This window comes from Protopterus annectens, chromosome 1.part1 (assembly GCF_019279795.1).
Source record: "Protopterus annectens isolate FY-2018-M chromosome 1.part1, PAN1.0, whole genome shotgun sequence".
NCBI classification, from domain to species: Eukaryota; Metazoa; Chordata; order Ceratodontiformes; family Protopteridae; genus Protopterus; species Protopterus annectens.
In genome coordinates, this window is record NC_056726.1 from 1103669373 (window position 1) to 1103688900 (window position 19528).

A 19528-nucleotide genomic window follows, 5' to 3' on the forward strand; every position below is an offset into this window, starting at 1 on the left:
CAAAGCTGAACTGTGATGGGTCCAGGATTTATCATGTCCATGGTGATTCTCTCCATGGCCTTGCATATTAGACTGGTCAGACCTGTAGGCCTGTAGTTACCCAGATCAGTGATTGGAAATCCTTTGTGCAGGGAAATGACTGTAGTCATTTCCAATTTTTGGGCACAAAACCCGACTGTAGGCTCCAGTTGAAAAGTGACGTAAGTGTACCAGAGAAGATACATTTCTTTTTATTTCTTAAGTATTCCGGGGTGTTGTCAGGACCTATTGATGCACTGCTTTTGGGTTTGGAAAGTGCATTGATGACCTGTTCCCTAGTAATGGTTGGGGGAACTGTTGTGTGCGGTATTTCCTTTGGATTGTTGGAGGTGTGTGGGAGGAGAAATTTTAGCTGAACTTGTCAGCCAAATGGTTGGCAATATCCTCTGGTTCAGTGTGGGTGGTGCCATTTGCAATTTTTTTTTTGTTGTTTGTCTTTTCGGCTTTTCCTGGTTAGGGGTTGCAACAGCGGAACTCCGGTCCGCTAATGATTGGCAGTAGATTTTTATGGTGCCTAGTTGCCAGCCCGACACCCAACCTTCAGCGAAGGTAAGCCCATTCACGCATGTCTTTTGGAGGCCACTTGACCGCAGGGAAGACATGCAGACTCCACACAGAAGGCACTCCAGCTGAGAATCGAACAGGAGAACCTCTTGCTGTGAGGCAACAATGCTACCGCTGTACCACCACGGCTTTCCATTTACAATAAGTTCTGCAAATTGTTGCATATTTCCCCTGAGGTTATGGACATATTGTTGCATATTTCCTTTTAGGTTATAGACACATTATTGCATATTTCCCCTGAGGTTATGGACGTAAGTGTAGAAAGCTTTGTGGTTGATCTTTACCTAAGAAGCTATTTTTTTTCAGTTTTAGCCTTTGAAGTATTATTTAACCCTGTTAGCTGCCTGTTTAGATTAGTCATGGGGCTTTTAGTAGATAGGGATATGTTTCTCCTGTGCTGGCCAGGTGTGTTCTCTTTCTGTATAACTAATTTGATATAGTGATTCCACCAGGGGTGGCTTGTTTTTTGTTTGTTAGTCTTAACACAAGTTGGTACAGCGTGCTCTATACAGCTATCAATATGGCTGTACAGAGGTTTTGCAAATAGCTCATCATATGTTATGGTATTTACTGGGCTTGGGGGGAGCTTGGAATTTAGCCAAGGTGTCATTTAGTAGAGAGATTGGTTAGTCTTGGAATAGTTCCTAAAGGTTTTTAGCTAAACATTTATCCTCCCCCCATATTGCCTTTTTTAGGCAATGCTAAATTAGCAAACCTTGCAATGTAACAAAGGCAACCCAAGGAAGCCTTAAAGTGCTACTGCTCAATGCCAGGAGCTTAAACAAGAAGTTGCACTCCCTTCAAACTCTCTCTCCTCACTCTGGAGAATGTAGACACCTATCCATTTACCGAGTCATGGTTTAAAGCTACAGAAAGTACTTCTGCATTGCAAGGTTTCTGGGACTAGAGGTGGAGAAGTCTTTATCTACATCAACAACAAACATTCCTCCTAAGTTTGGTTAAACGGACACTCCATAGTTTCTCCATGTGCAAATTCCTATAGACGAAGTCCCCCATACCATATCCTAGCAAGCTACAGGTTACCCTCTATGTCCCAAGAAACTCATAGCTCATACTTAGACCTAATGGAGGTATTCACCATTCAACCAAACAATTTACTCATGGGGTCTTTCTGTAGATTGGAAATAATATGGCCTCAAATTTGCAGGCACAGAGATTTCTGGACTTAAAACATCTTTGACCAGGTAATGGATACGCCAACTATCGTCCTTTGCAATGTGGGATCACAAAGCTGCCTCCTTTGAAATAAAAATCAGTATAGTAACCCCAGTAAACAGTTATCAACTGTTCCAAAACAAACTACCTTTTATTAAGCCATAGTTTGTCAAAATTCAAGCCCCTCCAAACCCACACAACACAGCAAGCTGTGTAGAATTGTTCCCCTGTACAACCATATCAATGGCTGCATAGAGGCTGCTGTACCCACCAGAAATATGTTCGAAACTAACTCTTAAAAACAAAGCATCCTGGTGGAATCCTAAATTAAAATGGGTTAAACAACAAAAGGAAAAGTGCAACTCCCGAATAAAGAACTCTCTCATCAAGCTAAACTGACAACTGAGAGAGCTTATCTGGACCAAAAAAGCTGATTTGAGGTCAAAATAGCTTCACAGGCAAAGCAAACCATATGGCCTTCTTCAGTTATGTTGAAAACCTCAAAGGTAGCACACAACAATGTACCAGACTGGTGGTTAATAGCACCATATTCACTGAGCCAAGTGATGTAGCGAATCTGCTAGCAGACAAATTGAGTTGCAAATTTATCTCCCATAAAACCCTTTCAAACATAACCCTTCTGACTGAAAACAGGAAGCAGGTCCTGGCTGTACTCGCAATGGGCAAGACCACAGCCTCATTGGGACCTGATAATATCATGAAATGCCTCCTGAATAAATAAAATATGATCCGTCAAGACCACTAAAGTCACAACTATAGTCTCAGAATAGATATTATGCCATGAGACTTGAGAACTGCAACGTCCATCCCTTATTAGGGTGGACCATCAACAGACCCCAGAAAGTATAGCTCCATTAGTCTGATGGGCAAAGCCATGAAACTATCAACAAAGGCAAAAGAAACCTACAGGCACTGAACCCATCCCAGTTTGTCTTTATCAAGAGAAGGTCACACCTACCAGATAGTGGATGAGGGTAAAATGGTGCATACTGTCTACCTTAACATTTTGCACTCAGGCTTTGTAAATAAACTTACAAAATTGGGCATAAATCCCTAATAACATGTTGGCTCACAGATAGGACCCAGAAAGTCAGGATATGTGAAACCACTGCAGAATGAGACCAGTCACCAGTGGAATCCCTCAGGGCTCAGTGCTGGGCCTGCTCCTATTTGGCATGTACTTCTCAACTTCTCAGAAGTGAAAGACCTAGTTTGCAGTTTTCAAAAACTTCAAAAACTGAAAAAAAATAACTAGAGAAGAAATGTTGAAAATACTAAACAAACTTCTTCGGCATAAGACCAACATAGGCTTATATAGGCCCCAGGGCTGATAGCGTAGTACCTACCTATGAATGTAATCACTAGAACCAGTTTATTTTAGCACTTTAATTCTGTCATACCCAAGAACTTCTTCAGATCAAAAGATTGACATTTTTCTGAAGTTCTTTGATATGACAGAATGATTATGCTGAAGAAGTTTGTGTGTGTGTGTGTGTGTGTGTGTGTGTGTGTGTGTGTGTGTGTGTGTGTGTAATATACATTTTATGGTTTAAGCACTTGGGCTTCAGGCCAGTTATTTTACATTAAGAAGGTTCGTGGTCTGCACTCTTGTGGGAGGAGAGGCTGGACTCTGCCCTTCTGAGCTGGGAATTTCTGGTTAAAGGCTTATAGTGCCTGCATATTTGAACTGTTTCTTACTGAAATTGGTACACCTTGTTTGCTGTAGCATAGACTAGATCCAGGCCTGCTGAATCTAGCTTTGTTTGTATGCTTGTTGTTTGTTATTTCCCTGAAACACTAATTCCACCTAAAACGCGGCTTTTCAGCACTTCTGTGGATCCCTAGTGATATCTGTATTGCTTACTGTACTTATTTCCTTGTTTCACTTGAAAGAAAGTTACTGTTTCTCGTTTTTGCATTTAAGTTACCTGCAACACATTGCATTTAAGTTACCTGTCACTTGCTCACTAAGTCAGCACTAAAACATTAAAAGCACTACACCCTCACAAACTCCCCTTGAGTACCTTGTTCCCCACTGGCCCTATTTTCAATTATAAAGGAATTCCCAATACTATTCTAGCATGTTCAAAGGTCAGTTGTCAATCTCCTCTCTGGTCCAGCTGGTGAATCTGGGAATCTTGAGGCAATGTTACAACTGCCTCATGTACACAGACAACCCTCTCCTCCTCCCAACAAATTCCAACACAAGTGAGAGATGCAACCATATAGCCAAACTGGAGGCTAAGCTCTCTCAACTCAGTACTGGCATAACCAGTCAGGAGGAGAAGGAAACCACACTCACTACAGTTACAGTCTCACATAGACCTACCACGACAGCAAACCAAACACATAAACACACAAAAACATACTCGGAGGCTCTAAATAAAAATCTGCCTAAGCAGCAGAGACCTCCAAAGCAGACACCCAAGCAACTGCTACCCCAAAACAAAACACGTGCAACACATAGCTCACAAAGCCAGTGTGCCGAACAGTCACAGCCCTTAAGGCTAAACAACACACCTGATACACTTGTAATAGGTGACTCTATAAATCACGCACACTGGCGTCCGCTCACCAGGCTGAACAAGGAGAAGGTCACGGTGAGCTGCCTGTCGGGCGCTAGGATCCGCCACATAACACAAGCACTCAGGTCACTCCAAGGCAAGTACAAATATGACTCAGTCATTGTCCATGCTGGTGTGAATGACCTGAGACTTACCTCCCTGGACTACATAAAAAGAGACATAGAGGAGCTCTCTGAGCATGTAGCCCAGGCCGGTATGACCCTGACTTTGAGTAGCATTTTACCCTCACCAAGAATGATGCCACAATATGAAGACAAGATGATCAATTTCAACAATTGGCTTAAGTATTGGTGCCATTCAAAGGGGATCCAATGCCTGTCAGCCTGGGATGACATGCTTGACAAGCCACGATGCTTCGCTAGGGACGGTTTGCACCTGTCACCCCTGGGCTTTCGGATATTGGCAAAGGCTCTTGCTACCCCCATAGTGCCTTTTTTAGGCAAGGCTCAAAAGACAAACCCACCTCCATAGGTATCACAAGGGATAAGAAACTAAGAGTAATGCTACTCAACACCAGAAGTCTAAACCTCAAGATGCACGCACTCAAAACTCTCCTTAGCATGGAGAACATCGATATCTGTGCAGTAACAGAAACCTGGTTCAAGGCTCCCGAGAGCACCCCAGCACTACCAGGTTATACCTCATACCATGCTTTTCAGCCCCAAAACGTGGAACGAACCACAAAAGGAGGGGGAGTATCAATATTCATCAAAGATACCCACACCTCCAGGTTGGTGGCACAGCACGAAGCATCAGAGACTATCCATGTGCAACTAACAGTGGGTAAAACTGCCTTCCAGTTTATAGCCTGCTACAGATCACCCTCCCAAACCCAGGAACCCCACTCGGCCTTCCTGAGAACACTGGAAAATATGAAGGTCTCTCCAAACACCATTATATTGGGCGACTACCCAAACATAGACTGGGAGCATTAATCTAGCTCCAACACCCTAGCCCAAAGGTTCCTAGAATTTATAAACTCAAATGCTACAGAACAACTTGTTACCACTCCCACAAGAGGGGGAAAACATACTGGACCTGATCATCACCAACATGGGGACTCTATGCTCCAGCCCAGAAGTATATCCCTCACTGGTAAGATCAGACCATAAACTAATCTCACTGGATATTCACATCCCGACCCCACCCCTTGCCCAGAAAACCACAGTGAAAAGCTTCTCTAAAGCAAATTTCACACTCCTCAAAACCGAGGTGGAATCCTTCAAAGCCCCCGGGCCTGTGGAAAATACGGCCCAGACCACAGAATCCTTTATAAACGCATTCTATGAACACCTTCAGGAATGCATGGATCATGCAATCCCAAATAAAACCAAGACCCAATCCTCCAAAGGCAGACGTCCTGTCTGGTGGACCCCAGCCATAAGCAAACTATACAATAGAAGGAGGATGCTACTACATGATAGAGCAAAATCCCAAAAAGGGAAGGCATCTCTGATCAGTATTAGCAAAAAACTACGGGCACACATAAAATCGTCTAAGGCCAGCTTCGAGAGAAAAATTGCACAGGACACTAAGGATAATCACAAGGCTTTCTTTAGTTATGTTAGGAACCTGGGTGGGAATTCCCAGATATGCTCAGAATTAGTCCAAAATGACAAAAAATACACCGAACCCACAGACATTGCCAACATGCTAGCTGACAGGTTCAGCGCAAACCCCCCTCCCTACCAAAAGGGCAAATATCTATCCCAGCAGAGTGCTGCCCCCCTGACATCTCAGATGCTCAGGTAAGAGCTGCCCTCTCCAAAGCAAAAAACACAGCATCAATGGGACCAGACGGTGTCCCGGGCTGCGTCCTACATGAACTCCAAGAAGAGCTAAACCCAAACATAAAACTACTGTTCAATCTCAGCCTTACTACAGGATATGTACCCAAAGAGTGGAGTACAGCAACAGTAGTCCCTCTCCACAAAGGTGGTGCCTCAACGGATCCTGGAAACTATCGCCCATAAGCCTGACTAGCTTGGTATGCAAAGCTATGGAAATGATCATCATGGACCTCATAAATAAAGATATTGGGGACCTACAGACACTGGATCCTACCCAGTTCGGCTTTGTTAAGGGCAGATCCTGCCTCTTAAACCTGGTTGATTTCTTTGAAACAGTCACCAAGGCCATTGACGAGGGGAAGGTGGTCCACACAGCCTACCTGGACCTCACAAAAGCCTTCGATACAATACCCCACTCGGGCATTATAGATAAGCTCACCAGCTTAAATATAAACCCCTATCTCACTAGATGGGTTGCAAACTGGCTCAAGGACAGAACCCACATGGTTAGAATTGCTGGAGCCATGTCAGACTCCAAACCAGTTACAAGTGGTGTCCCACAAGGCTAAGTCCTGGGACCTCTCTTGTTCGGTATATATTTCTCGGAGGTACAGGCCAACACGGAAGGATTGTGGCTGACCAAGTTCGCAGATGACTGCAAACTGGGTGCCATAATCAACTCTCCAGCTGACACAAGCATCCTCCAAAAGGGCCTCATAGAAACAGACAACTGGTGCCAGAGCCATGGCCTCAAGTTAAACGCCAAAAAGTGTATAGTCATCCCCTTTGGCAAAAACAAAGTGCCCACAAATTACCACATAGGTGGTAATCCATTAAGTACAGAAGAAGTAATTAGGGACCTGGGGACCCAAGTTGATAGCAGTCTCTCATTTGACAACCATGTGGCTAAAGTGGTTAGAAAAACATTTTATATAGCCCACCTAATCATGAAGGGATTCACATCTAGATCAGGGGAGGTCATCGTGACTCTTTACTCATCCCTCATCAGGCCCATAATTGAGTACAATGCCCCTTTTGGGATGTACCTTACCAGACCCCTGCAGCAACTGGAAAGACCCCAAAAATACCTCACCAAGAGGATCAAAGGGCTCAAACAGATGCCATATGCTGCCCGGTTAAAGAAACTCCAGCTCTACTCAGTGGCATACCGCCTGTTCTGAGGCGATCTGTGCCTGACGTATAAAGCCATGTCCAACCCGGAATTAATGGACATGCTGCACCTCAGAAAATCCAAATCCCATTGAGCTACGCGCTCTAGAGACTTGAACATCAGCACTGAAATAAGTAGGACATGCTGGAGGGACAGATTCATAACCCAGTGACTCCCTTCACTCTGGAATAAAATCCCAGTCCAGGTTAGGCAGACTCCCTCATTGACTCTCTTCAAGAGGAATCTTGATGAGTGGATGGGAGATCGTAGGTTTACCCCGGGTATCACTTCTGTGTCACTGTTAGACAGAAGCACAGTATACTAACCTCGAAAAAGGGCATAGCAAAATTAATTTAAAATGTGTGGCGAAAGCCAAATACACTCTTGCTAGGCTTATCCTATGAACCTATATACATATATATATATATATATATATATATATATACACATATACACACACACACACACACACACACACACACACACACACACACACACACACACACACACACACACACACACACACACACACACACACACACACACACACACACACACACACACACACACACACACACACACACACACAATCAGTGCTGCAGGATCTTGTATATTCACCTGAGCTATCAACAACTCAAGCAGATGGAACACTGGCAAAGGAAGGCATAATCAGGAGTGCAGCATTCCCCTTATCCTGCACTGCAGTGACAATACTGGAAAATTAATTCAAGCACCTGGGGTGAGAATAGAACCCGCAGTCTACATAGGTAGAAATATTAAGAATGTGGAGATGACTTGTGTAACAAAAATTGGTATATCAATGTTCCTGTCCACAGGTGAGTGTAGGAGTAATATGACTTGACATTCTATAAAGTAACTATTTGACCCTACAGGTGGCCAGTCTTTTTTTCATGGTTCACGGTGATAAATAGATCTAATCGTATTTATTTTTTATCAATTTTCTGTCTGCAATATGTGTATAACAACTGTTGATGCATCTTCCTGGAAGAAGACATTTTCGCTGTACAATTACTTCCTTTTTTCCTTACAGGGTATAACATCCCTGTGGGCCACCTTTGCCTGTTTATTAAGAGTGATGAGATCATTCTTCTTTCACTGCTATCTGATGCAACTACGGCGCAGGAAAAGCGACATCCTGGTAACGGTATCAGCAGTAAGTACATAACTATTATAGTTTATCCCAGCGTGTAGTTTTGTCTTAGCTAAAATTGTGGCAGAGATCATATGAGGGAGTGTGTGTGCCAGGGATTGATTTATTATTCCACCCGAAGTCTAAAAGCACTATAATGCGATTCATTTTGATGGGCCCAGGCAGGTGAGCACTTTTTTTCTTTTAAAATAAATCAGTTATAGCTATCACATTAAAGCTGCTGTTTTCATTTCTGTTGTCATTTTGCAGAATTTTTTTCCTTTGCTGCAGAAGGTGGTGTCAAACTGAATAAAGTGTGCAAATTGTGCTGCAATTCATGGTGTAATGTTGAAGGGAGATTGTAAGCTACATTGCAGAACGTGGAATGGTAGAGAAGGTGAGGTGGATAACACTGCAGGACACAGTCAGGTACAGAAGGAAGGCTGGGATAGCACTGCAGGACTACAGAAGGAAGGCTGGGATAGCACTGCAGGACTACAGAAGGAAGGCTGGGATAGCACTGTAGGATATGGCCAAGTACAGAAGGAAGGGTGGTGGGATAGCACTGTAGGACACTGTCATGCACAAAAGGAGGGGTGGGATGGCACTGCAGAACACAGTCCAGTAGTGAAGGAAGTGGTGGGTTAGCTCTCTAGGAGATGGTCAGGTACAGAAGGAAGGGTGGGATCGAGCTGCCGGACAGGGTTCGGTACCAAAGGGGAGGGGTGAATAGTACTGCAGGACATGGTCAGGTACTGAAGGAAAGGTGGGATAGCACTGCAGGACAGGTTACCCATCAGATAATCTTTTATATACTTTCTCCCTTTTTGTTTATTTCACAAATGAAATTCCGGTTCCCTCAAAGTACCATATGAGCTTCTAGACTTTTTACTAGTCCATAGTAATTGTATAATTGTAACCAAATACCTTATTGTAACCTTGCTACTTGTTTTTTGAGCTTTTCTTCCCAGGACTCCATTGAAAACGGGTTCTTTTGGCCCAATGGACTATCGTGGTAAACCAACTGCAAATAAATAAAAAATAAAAATTGACCGGGCTAGTCTAACTGGATATATGTCCATTTTCAGTAGAGGCCCGGGGAGAAAAGCTCCAAGCATGAACAGTGACAAAGTTAACAATATATAAAAAGACATGTAAAATCACAATACAGAGGCAGCATTGGTCAAAAGAAAAATTATAATAATAAAATTATAAACTATAAAAATTATACAAAAAGTTATCCTAAACACAATAGTAGGTATGACCAAGACCCAATTAAGAGAGAAAAGCCCTTATATTTTATCCTCTTACTATGAAGAAACGAGTAGTAACTAGATTTGGAGGTAAAGGTGAGAGGAGTAGGGGTAGGGGTAAGAGCAGGAAGGGAAAGAGATCTCAGTCTGAGTTAGCACATGGACAAAGCCAGTGAGTTTTGAGATGTTCTTTAAGATGTTTTTTAAACAAAGAAGTCGAAGCAAGGGTTGGTAATTCAGAAGGAAGCTGATTCCAGTTTCTACCTGCAGTGTTTGAGAAAAGTGAGTCACCAGCGTTATTAGATTTAATCGAGGAAACTAGCAGCTTATTAGCAGAGCGTAGTGTAGCTAGATTTTTATATGATGTAATCAGATTAGCGAGGATAGGGGTGTTGTTGGGGTGGTATAGGATCTTTTGAGTGATAAGTAATTGTTAGCAGAGAGTATATGGTTCTGCAGTTCTAGCCATTCAAGTTGTTTGAGGTTGAGGCAGTGGTGAGTTTTAAAGGGGGAGCAAGTGATGAATCTAGCTATGCTATTATAACAGGTGGAAAGTTTAGAGAGGTTGTTTTTGGATAGGTTAGTATATATAGCAGAGGCATAGAAAAGGGTAGAAATGAGGCGGGTCTGGGCAATAGTTTTCCTGGCAGAAGGGGTAAGGAAGGGTTTAAATCTATAGAGGGTACCAAGTTTTTTGTTAACTGATTTTATGGTGGAGTTGATGTGGTCATCGTAGTTGAAACGATTATCAGTTGTTACACGTAGTAGGTGGGTTGTAGTATCTGGGGTTATGTTGGTAGCATTGTTAGAGGTTACAGAGAAGAATTGATTAGGTGATTTATGAGTTGGAGTAAAAAGCAGTAGTTTTATTTTTGGGGGATTTAGGAGGAGGCAGTGTTGCATAAACTAGTTTTCAACATTATGAAAAACAGTTTGGGTGAGGGACTGGAGAGAGGCTATATTCTTAGCTGTACAGATTAAGGTGGAGTCATCTGCATATTGAATGCAGGTGGCTTGAGGTATGTTCATGTGTAGATTGTTAATAAAAAAGAAGGGGACCTAAGATAGAGCCATGGGGTACTCCAATATTTACTGGAAGTAATGAAGACAGATTGTTATCGTAAAGTACTGCTTGCTGTCTATTTTCCAGATAAGACCTAAACCATTGTAATGCTTGTGGATCGAGAGAATAGGCCTTTAGTTTGTCTTGAAGTAAGTTATGGTTAACCATATCAAAGGCTTTTGACAGGTCAATAGATAGTGCAGAGGAAAAAGAGTTATTGTTACGATTTTTGTTTATAGTCAGTGAAGGATAGCAGGGCAGTCGTCGTGCTATGAAATGGCCTGAAGCCATGTTGGCAGTTGCCAGTAGATTATTTTGTAGAAGGTGGTTAAGTAGTGTTTGTGAATACATTTTTCCATTATCTTAGCTATTGGGGAGAGTAAGGCAATACGCCGAAAGTTAGAAAGCTCAATAGATGACCCACCTTTATGTAGAGGGATGATGTGGGATACTTTCCATATTGTAGGGATTTTGCCTTCTGAGATAGTTCTGTTAATAAGGATAGAGATGGGATAATCTATGTTTTTTGTGGCAATTTGCAGGTATTCAGCTGGGAGACGGTCAACAGAAGGGGTGCAAGGTTTCAATTTTTGAAGGAGCTTACAGATGAGAGATGTAGGTACAGGTTGTATTTGAAAGGTAGGAGATGACGTCTTGGAGGTATTTAGTGGGGAAGCAGTAAAAGGAGGTAAAGAATTGTCTAGGGTTAGAATGGCTTCTGTAAAGTAGTTATTAAAGGCATCAGGAATCTGGTTGGAGTTATTATGGTTGAAACCTGCTGGGGCAGGAGTAGTAGAGTGACCTGGCTGAAGAAGTTTGCTTATCCCTGACTAAAATTTTTGTGGAGTTTGTTGACTGGTTTGGTGGAGATGAAGGTAGAAGTCTTTTTTGTCTCTAAGAATATCCTTCTTGGTGGCATTTCTTAATTGTTTAAAGTGGAGGTGATCTGATGGACATTTGGTAGCTCTCCATTTAGCCCAGATTTTATTTCTGAGGAGCATCTTTTGCCTAGTTTGTTTTGTGATCCATGGGGCAGATTTGGTTATTATTCTAGTAGAGTGAAGGTGCATGGTAATCTAGGATATGAAGAAAGTTAGTGTTAAAGTAGGTCACAGCCTCATCAAGTTCAAGATGGCTCAGCGGTGACCAGTCACATGATTGCAGTTCATTTAGGAAGCTGTCTGGATTAAAGAATGTTTTTGAGCGGGAGGTTTTGAGATTGAGTAGTTGGGATATGGACTTTTTGTTTAATAATGTAGGTAAGCATATGGTCGCTGATATCGTCGGGAAGGGTTCCTAGAGTACAAGTTTCAGGGTGGCTATTAATAAGGACCCAGTCAAGAGTAGTTTCCTTACTGCTAGGTTTGTAGATTCTAGTAGGAATGGTTATTAATTGTGAGAATCCAAAGAGATTTATGTGGTTAGTAGGGTTAGGGGAACTGCAGGTGGACCAGTCGATGTTAAAGTCGCCCAGTACAATGATCTCCTGGGGTAGTTGGGTAGAGAGGTAACTGTAAGTTTTCAAGAGTATTGGTTTTGTTACCTGGGGGGAGATACATGCAGATTAGATAGATTTGGAGTTTGGTAGTCAGGATTTCAGATTTGGTGTCCAACGATAGAAGCACATTAAAGGGGGAAATTTGGAGATTAGATTTATAGAGAATGGCATAGAGAATGGCTATACCGGGGGTGTGGGGTGTAGCCCCCCACATAGCATGGTTTTAGATTGTCCAGTTTCTGTTAAGAGGGTAAGTAATTTTTAAGTTTTGGGAAGAGCTAGTCATTGATGTAAGTGTGCATAAAATCTCCTCTCCACATATGTTTATGCATAGATAGATATAATGGATAATCTCTCTCTCTATATTCATATATGGCTGTGTGTATATGAGTCTACTTCAGTACACCAACATTCCACATTACCAAAACTCATTTTATTGATACAAAATCAGCAAAACCTGAATTTACTGAATGCTCACATCACTGGAAACATTAACAGGCTATGGAGGCACTTGGGCCAACATTAAAGCTAAAAACACACCACAGTATGTCAAACCCACCCAGGTGGGGGCTGTGACCCCCCCCCACTATATTTACCGACTCCAGGATCTTGCTACATTGCAGAAAAGGGCAAATTTCCCATGTTGGCCAAGTGCCCTCCATACCCTGTTAAAGTTTGCAGTGGTGTCAACTTCAGTAAAATTCAGGTTTTTGCTGATTTCATCTCGATAAAGTGAGTTTCAGTAATGTGGAATTTCCATCTATTGAAGTAGACCGGTAATATATATAATATGCATGTGTGTGTGTGTGTGTGTGTGTGTGTGTGTGTGTGTGTGTGTATGTATGTATGTATGTATATGTGTGTGTGTGTGTGTGTGTGTGTGTATGTATATATATATATATATATATATATATATATATATATATATATATATATATATGTATGTGTATATATATATATATATATATATATATATATATATATATATATATATATATATATATATATATATAATTATACAATTTGAGTTATGAGTTAGCATGCATTTTCTGAAAGATATGACATCTCAAACTCTGTCTGTCATTATTTCATGACTTCAGTCCTTGGTGATTTGCCTGAAAACCACAGATACTATGAAGAATAGTGCCATAGGCTTTGGCTAGGTCAAGGTAGGTGGTGTGCACCAACTTCCCCTTGTCCATGGATTTGGTGACTGTTTCGAAGAAGTTGACCAAGTTTAACAGGCATGATCTCCCTTTAACAAAGCCAAACTCTGTGGGGTCAAGCATTTGGAGGTTGCAAATGTCCTTCTTTATAAGGTCCATGATAATGTGTTCCATGGCCTTGCAGATCAGGTTAGTTAGGCTGATGGGCCTATAATTGCCTGGGTCAGTGGATGCTCCACCTTTGTGTAGAGGGGTGACAGTGGTTGTCCCTCCATTCAGCCGGGGCGAAGCCAGTGTTCCGGCTTTGGTTGAATAGGGTGTCTAATGGAGCTGAGATCTCATTCCTGAGGTCATGTAGGATACAGCCAGGGATGTTATCAGGTCCCATGGAGACTGTATTTTTTGCCTTTCAGGGGCCATTAAGGACCTGCTCCCTGGTGATGAGGGGAAAAGGGGGGCAGGTGCTGGGGGTGTCCTTGGTTACTGACTGTGCATGTGGTGTTATTGACCACCAGTTCAGAGCAGATTTGGGTGTTACCTTTGAGATTGCGTCCTATGTGAAGAAGGCCTTTTGATTGTCCTAGGTGGATGTGGCCAATTTGGACTTGAAGTTAGCCTTAGAGGATTTCACCAGTGAGCGTATTTGCTTGTTCGGACAAAGGAGAGGTTGCTTCTAACTTGGCGCCTGCTCCTTCTTGGTCCTGGAAAGCAATTTTTTTCCTTTTATTATAGAGTTTGTTTATTGCTGCTGTCCACTAGACAGGTTTACTCTTCCTTGAGGAAGATTATTTGGTCTTGCTGGGTATTGCTGTGTCTTTACAGGTATGTAGGTGGTCATATAGTGTTTTGGTGTAGGCTTGGACATTAGTGCTAGTTCCAACTGAAGGGATGGTGGTTGTAAAGCTGCTTATACCTGCTGTGAGGAGACTGTAGTTAGCTTTGGAAAAGTTTTTTCATTTGACCCCGACAAGGGGGAGAGTCGGGGGAGATGGTGACTTCAAAAGTGATTGTTTTATTGTTAGATCTTACCAAGGAGGATGACACTGTAGGGGTGCTACAGTGGTTACTCACATTGGTTAGGACCAGAATATTTTCACCTCTCATAGGGGTGTCAACCAGCTGATCTAATGCATTGGCATTGATGAAGTTGAGAAATCTCTGGGCATTCATGTTTGGGCTAGAATAGGTCTTCCACTCTATGGTTGGGTAATTAAATTCGCCCAGGATTAGGGTAAGAGAGTTGAATCTTGATGGATTCAAATAAATCCAGAGAGGTGGATTGGGCATCCTGAGTCATGATTTGAGGTCTGTAGCTAGCTATGATTTGAATAAGTGTTTTGTCAACAGTTAACTGCACTTGGACTGTCTCCTGTGCATCATACCGTTGACCATCCTGGAGGTTTGTATGTCTTTGATAAATATTGAAACTCCACCTCCTTTGGCTTTGTAGCCCTCAATTTGGGGTCTGAAAGTATGGTAAGACAAGCCTGATAAGGCTGGGTTGCTCTCCGCAACTTTGAACCAGGTTTCAGTGACTGCACAAGTGTTAGCATCTTCCGGGGCAAGGAATGCTTGCGATGAGTGCAGTTTTCATGCTAAGACTCCTAGCATTTAATAGCATGACCTTTAAATCTCGTTTAGAAGAATTTTTCATGATGGTAATTTTGTGCTCATGACTTTACCTAAAAAAGGCACTATGGAGGAGGCAAGAGCCTTTGCCAGAAGCCCAGGGGAGACAGATGAAGGCCATCTCTGGCAAAGCATCGTGGTCTGTCAGTCATGTCCTCCCAGTCTGTCAGGCATTGGATCCCCTTGGAATGACACCAGAAACTAAGCCAAATGTTAAAGTCTATCATTTTCTGTTTGCATTGAGGCATCATTCTGGGTGATGGTAGGATGCTGCTTAAGGCTAGGGACATAGATGCCTGGGAGACGCATTCAGCGAGCTCAATCAAATCTCTCTAAATATAGTCCAGAGAGGTACGTCTTAAGTCATTCACACCAATATGGACTATGACAGAGTCATAACAGTAGCTGTTGTTGAGACTTGAGTGCGTGCGTGATATTGCGGATTCTAACACCTGACAAGTAACTTACTTTGACTTTCTCCTTGTCTAGCCTGGTGAGGGGCATATCTGTGTGTCTCACGATAGTCTCCCATGACTAGTATGTTGGGTTTGTGGCTAGGCCTTATTGGCTGTTAGACACAGACATGTGTACTATCTGTGATGCTTGCTGCTGTGAGTTGTGATGTGCATGTGTGTTTTTGCTAAGAAGGTCTCTTTTGTTTAGGTATGTTTTTGTTGAGGACCCTTGCATATGTAGGAGTGTGATGTACAGATGTGGGTGGTGGTAGAGGTGTGTGCAGACAACTTTCTCATTGCCAGATGTACTGGCTTGTGATTGAGACAGAAAGGATTATAGGTTGTTAATGTAATTGCATCTCTCACATATTGTGTTCCTTGGAGGTAGTAGTAGAGGGTTGTCTGTGTAGATAAGGCAGATGTTCTTTGTGTTTCACTGTTGCAGTCATCACATGTGGGTTATCCCTGTTGTGGTAGCCCTCGACCGGCCCGAATACCAGAGTCAGTGTTTTTCTGCGTCGGCTGCTGTCACTTGCTGTCTGACATCAGGTCATCAGTGCTATAAAGGAGAGCAGCTGATGCCATTACGTCAGTCTTTCTTGCTGTGGAGCCTGTAGCAGAAGCAGTTCGCAAGTGAACCAGTCGGTCACTACCAGAGTTTTGATTTACAGCTGAAAACGTCTAAAGCTAAGTACCCCATTGGGGATCCTTTTTTTCTTGCACTAACTGATGTCCAAAAAAGTTAACAATTGTCTTGCCTGTGGAAAGCAAATACCACACCAAGACTTCCACTCATACTGCGTCACATGTTTAGGCCCAGATCACAACTTCTCCAGTTGCCCATTCTGTGCCATCTTTAATGTGAGAACCATTCATCGTAGAGCTCTTATTGTAGTCAGGTATTTTCGTCTTCCATCTTCGCTTTCTGAAATGGCGGCAGTGAGCCAACCTTCCGTAGACATTGTGAAGAAACGTAAGGATAATAACAGACCACACAAGGCCAAGCCTTCTGATGACTCTACCGCTAAGCAGGTTGTCAGTTCTCCAGAATTCAGTGAGGTGCTTTCGTAGCCGCTGATGCCTGATTTGATACCTTCACAGGCCTCTACCGAGACCCTTTCGGAGTCTGGTATGCCGCAGAAATCATCTTCGTCTTCCAAGCCTTTGGTTATCTTTGCCTCAGTTGGATCCAGAGCTGCGATACAGGCACCAGCTTCTGAGGAGGTCTTTTGCACAACCGATTACAGACAACAAACAATGTCTTTTCTTCTGACTACCATTCCTCTCAGACTGATAGACTCTCTTAGGCCTAGAGGCAAGACCACTCCCAGGAAAACTACCTCTAGCCACCATGCTACTCCTGCTCCTCCTCCCCAAACTCAAGTCCTTAAAATGGCAGAGGATCTCATCACCCTTATCAGGGGTAGTCAGGCCACAACTTCTAAAAGGAAAAGAGATCTTTCTCCTGAAATACTAACAGAACAGGATTCTGAGGAGTCTGATTATTCAGATTTTGAAGAGGAACAACAACCTCTGGCTGCTTATGAGGATTCGGATGCAGAGGAATCCATTTGCTCTGCCTCCCCAACAGAAGATCTTTCCTTTGGAAATCCCAGAACTTCCCCCAATTTAAGAAAAGACTGAGAGTTTCTACACCTGCCCCAGCACAGCCTCTTGGACATCCCTCCTATCTTAGAGGTGGTTGATGGTATCTTCCAGGAATCCAGCTTAACTCCTGATGCCATCCCACCTGCTCCCAGAAAACCTGACCGGTATTACAGAGTACCAGATTCTCACAAATACCTGCACAGAAATCCTGCTGCAGACCCAGAGGTCATTACACAGGGTCCAAAAGGAGTTAATACTAGTTCTACAAAGAATCCTCCTCCTTCTGACAAGGACTCCAGAGCTCCTGACAGATAGGGTAAAAAAGTATACACCTCTGCAACCTTGGCTATCAGAGCTCTCAACTGTCAGTTCCACATGTTAAAATATCAACAACACATTTTGGAACTGTTTAAAACAAAAAAATTCTACCTTTCCTGACTGTGCCAATTCGAAAGAGTTAGTAGATTTACTCCACTCTACTTGTCAAGTGGCTAAACAGTCATTACACTGGGGATATGATGCCTTAGAAGCCTCAAGCAGGGCAGCAGTGTCAGGATCTGTCATTAGGAGACTTGTAGATTTACTCCACTCTACTTGTCAAGTGGCTAAACAGTCATTACACTGGGGATATGATGCCTTAGAAGCCTCAAGCAGGGCAGCAGTGTCAGGATCTGTCATTAGGAGACTTGCATGGTTGAAGGAACAACCTTTCCCTGATCATGTCAGATCTAAATTACTTGATGCACCCTTCAATAAGGATCGCTAGTTTGGAGAAAAAGCAGAAGAGGTGCGTAAAAACATGGAAGATGAAGATGAAGCAAAATCTATGCAAATAGTAAAAGATTTCCTTCAGGTACAACCTCCTAGGTTCAGCAGGAATTTTCCCTCAAAACACTGGTCCTTTCCTGCACCTAGCAGACAGGGGCAAAGTAAGCCCCACAGGGATAGACCACCCAGACTCCCACCCAAGGGACAGCAGAGAACCAAACAGTGGACCACTTCCACTCCAGAGGCAGGGAGTTCTAAGCCATCCATCTATCACAAAAACTCTCAATGATTCCCTCTCCCCCCTCTGCCCTCTTTTCTCTCACCAAAAACTAGGAGGAAGGCTCTCCCTCTGCAAAGAAAATTGGTTTTCTGTAACAAAGGACCAATGTTCAGTGATACAAATTCTCCTTCAATGAACTAATTCTAAGAGGGTATTCAGACTTAGTGGGCAGAGGCATTGAAACAAGTCCAAACTCTAATATCACTAGGGGCAGTAGAACCTGTCCCCACAGATCAAACAGGCAAATGATTTTATTCCACACTATTCCTTATTTCCAGAAAAGAGGGCACTTGGTGCCCCATCCCTGATCTATCCATTCTGAACATCTTCCTGGTCATCCCCAAATTCAGAATGCTAACCTTACAGCAGCTGCTGCTTATGCTGACAAAAATGCCTGGTTAGTAACCCTAGATCTAAAAGATGCCTACCTCCACATCCCCATAAGGGAATCATGCAGGAAATTCCTTCACTTCAGAGCAGGCTCACAAAACTTTCATGTTTTCTGCACCTCCCTTTGGCTTCTCTACTGCTCCCAGGGTATTTACCAAATGCTTAGCCCCAGCCATAGCCTTCTGCAGACAGAAAAATATTCAAATGTACCCTTATCTGGACGACTGCCTCATTAAGGCAGACTGCAAAGAAAAGCTCCTCAAGGACCTCCCCTTTGTCAAAACCCACCTAACCTACTTAGGGTACACCATCAACAAAAAGAAATCAAAACAAACACCCTCCAGGAAGATCATTTTTCTTGGACCACTGCTGGACACAGCATCCCAAATGGCCTTCCTATCTCCAGAAAAGCAGAGCTCCCTGCCTCTATTTCACCCAGATAGCTTCCGGAAGTCACCTCACTCCCAAGAAGTTAAGCCTTTGGGTACATGGCATCTTGCATCCCTCTAATTCCTCTGGCCAGGCTTCACATGAGAAAACTTCAGTGGTACCTAAAGAACCTTTGGTGTCTGTACTTGCAGCCTCTAGAGACCTCTGTCCCTCTCCCTCTGATCCCCTGTATAAGGGCTGAGTTTCTCTGGTGGGCAGGGACCTGTGCTCAGAACAAAGGTCTTTCTTTCACCCTTCGCCCAACCAGGCAGACCATTTCCACCAATGCCTCAGACATAGCTTGGTGCGCTCACCTAGAAGGCAGGTACACTCAAGGACTTTGGGATGCCCGGCACCTTCCCTTACACATCAACCAGGAGGAAATGATGGCAGTACAAAAGGTTCTGACTTTCTTCAAACCCCATCTCAAGCCCGGGGTTCTCCTTAGCAAAACAGAGAACACCACAGTAATGTGGTACATCAACAAACAGGG

The 19528-nt window shown here is 43.2% G+C and overlaps 1 protein-coding gene across 1 annotated transcript in view; it reads left to right on the top strand.

The window, feature by feature from the left end:
• Window positions 1-19528, top strand: part of LOC122809007 (zinc finger protein 888-like) — a 214240-nt gene that overhangs the window by 127537 nt on the left and 67175 nt on the right. Inside the window, exon 3 of the mRNA XM_044080195.1 lies at window positions 8398-8520. Within this exon, the coding sequence (XP_043936130.1) occupies window positions 8398-8520 (123 nt within the window). The remainder of the gene's footprint in view (window positions 1-8397; window positions 8521-19528) is intronic.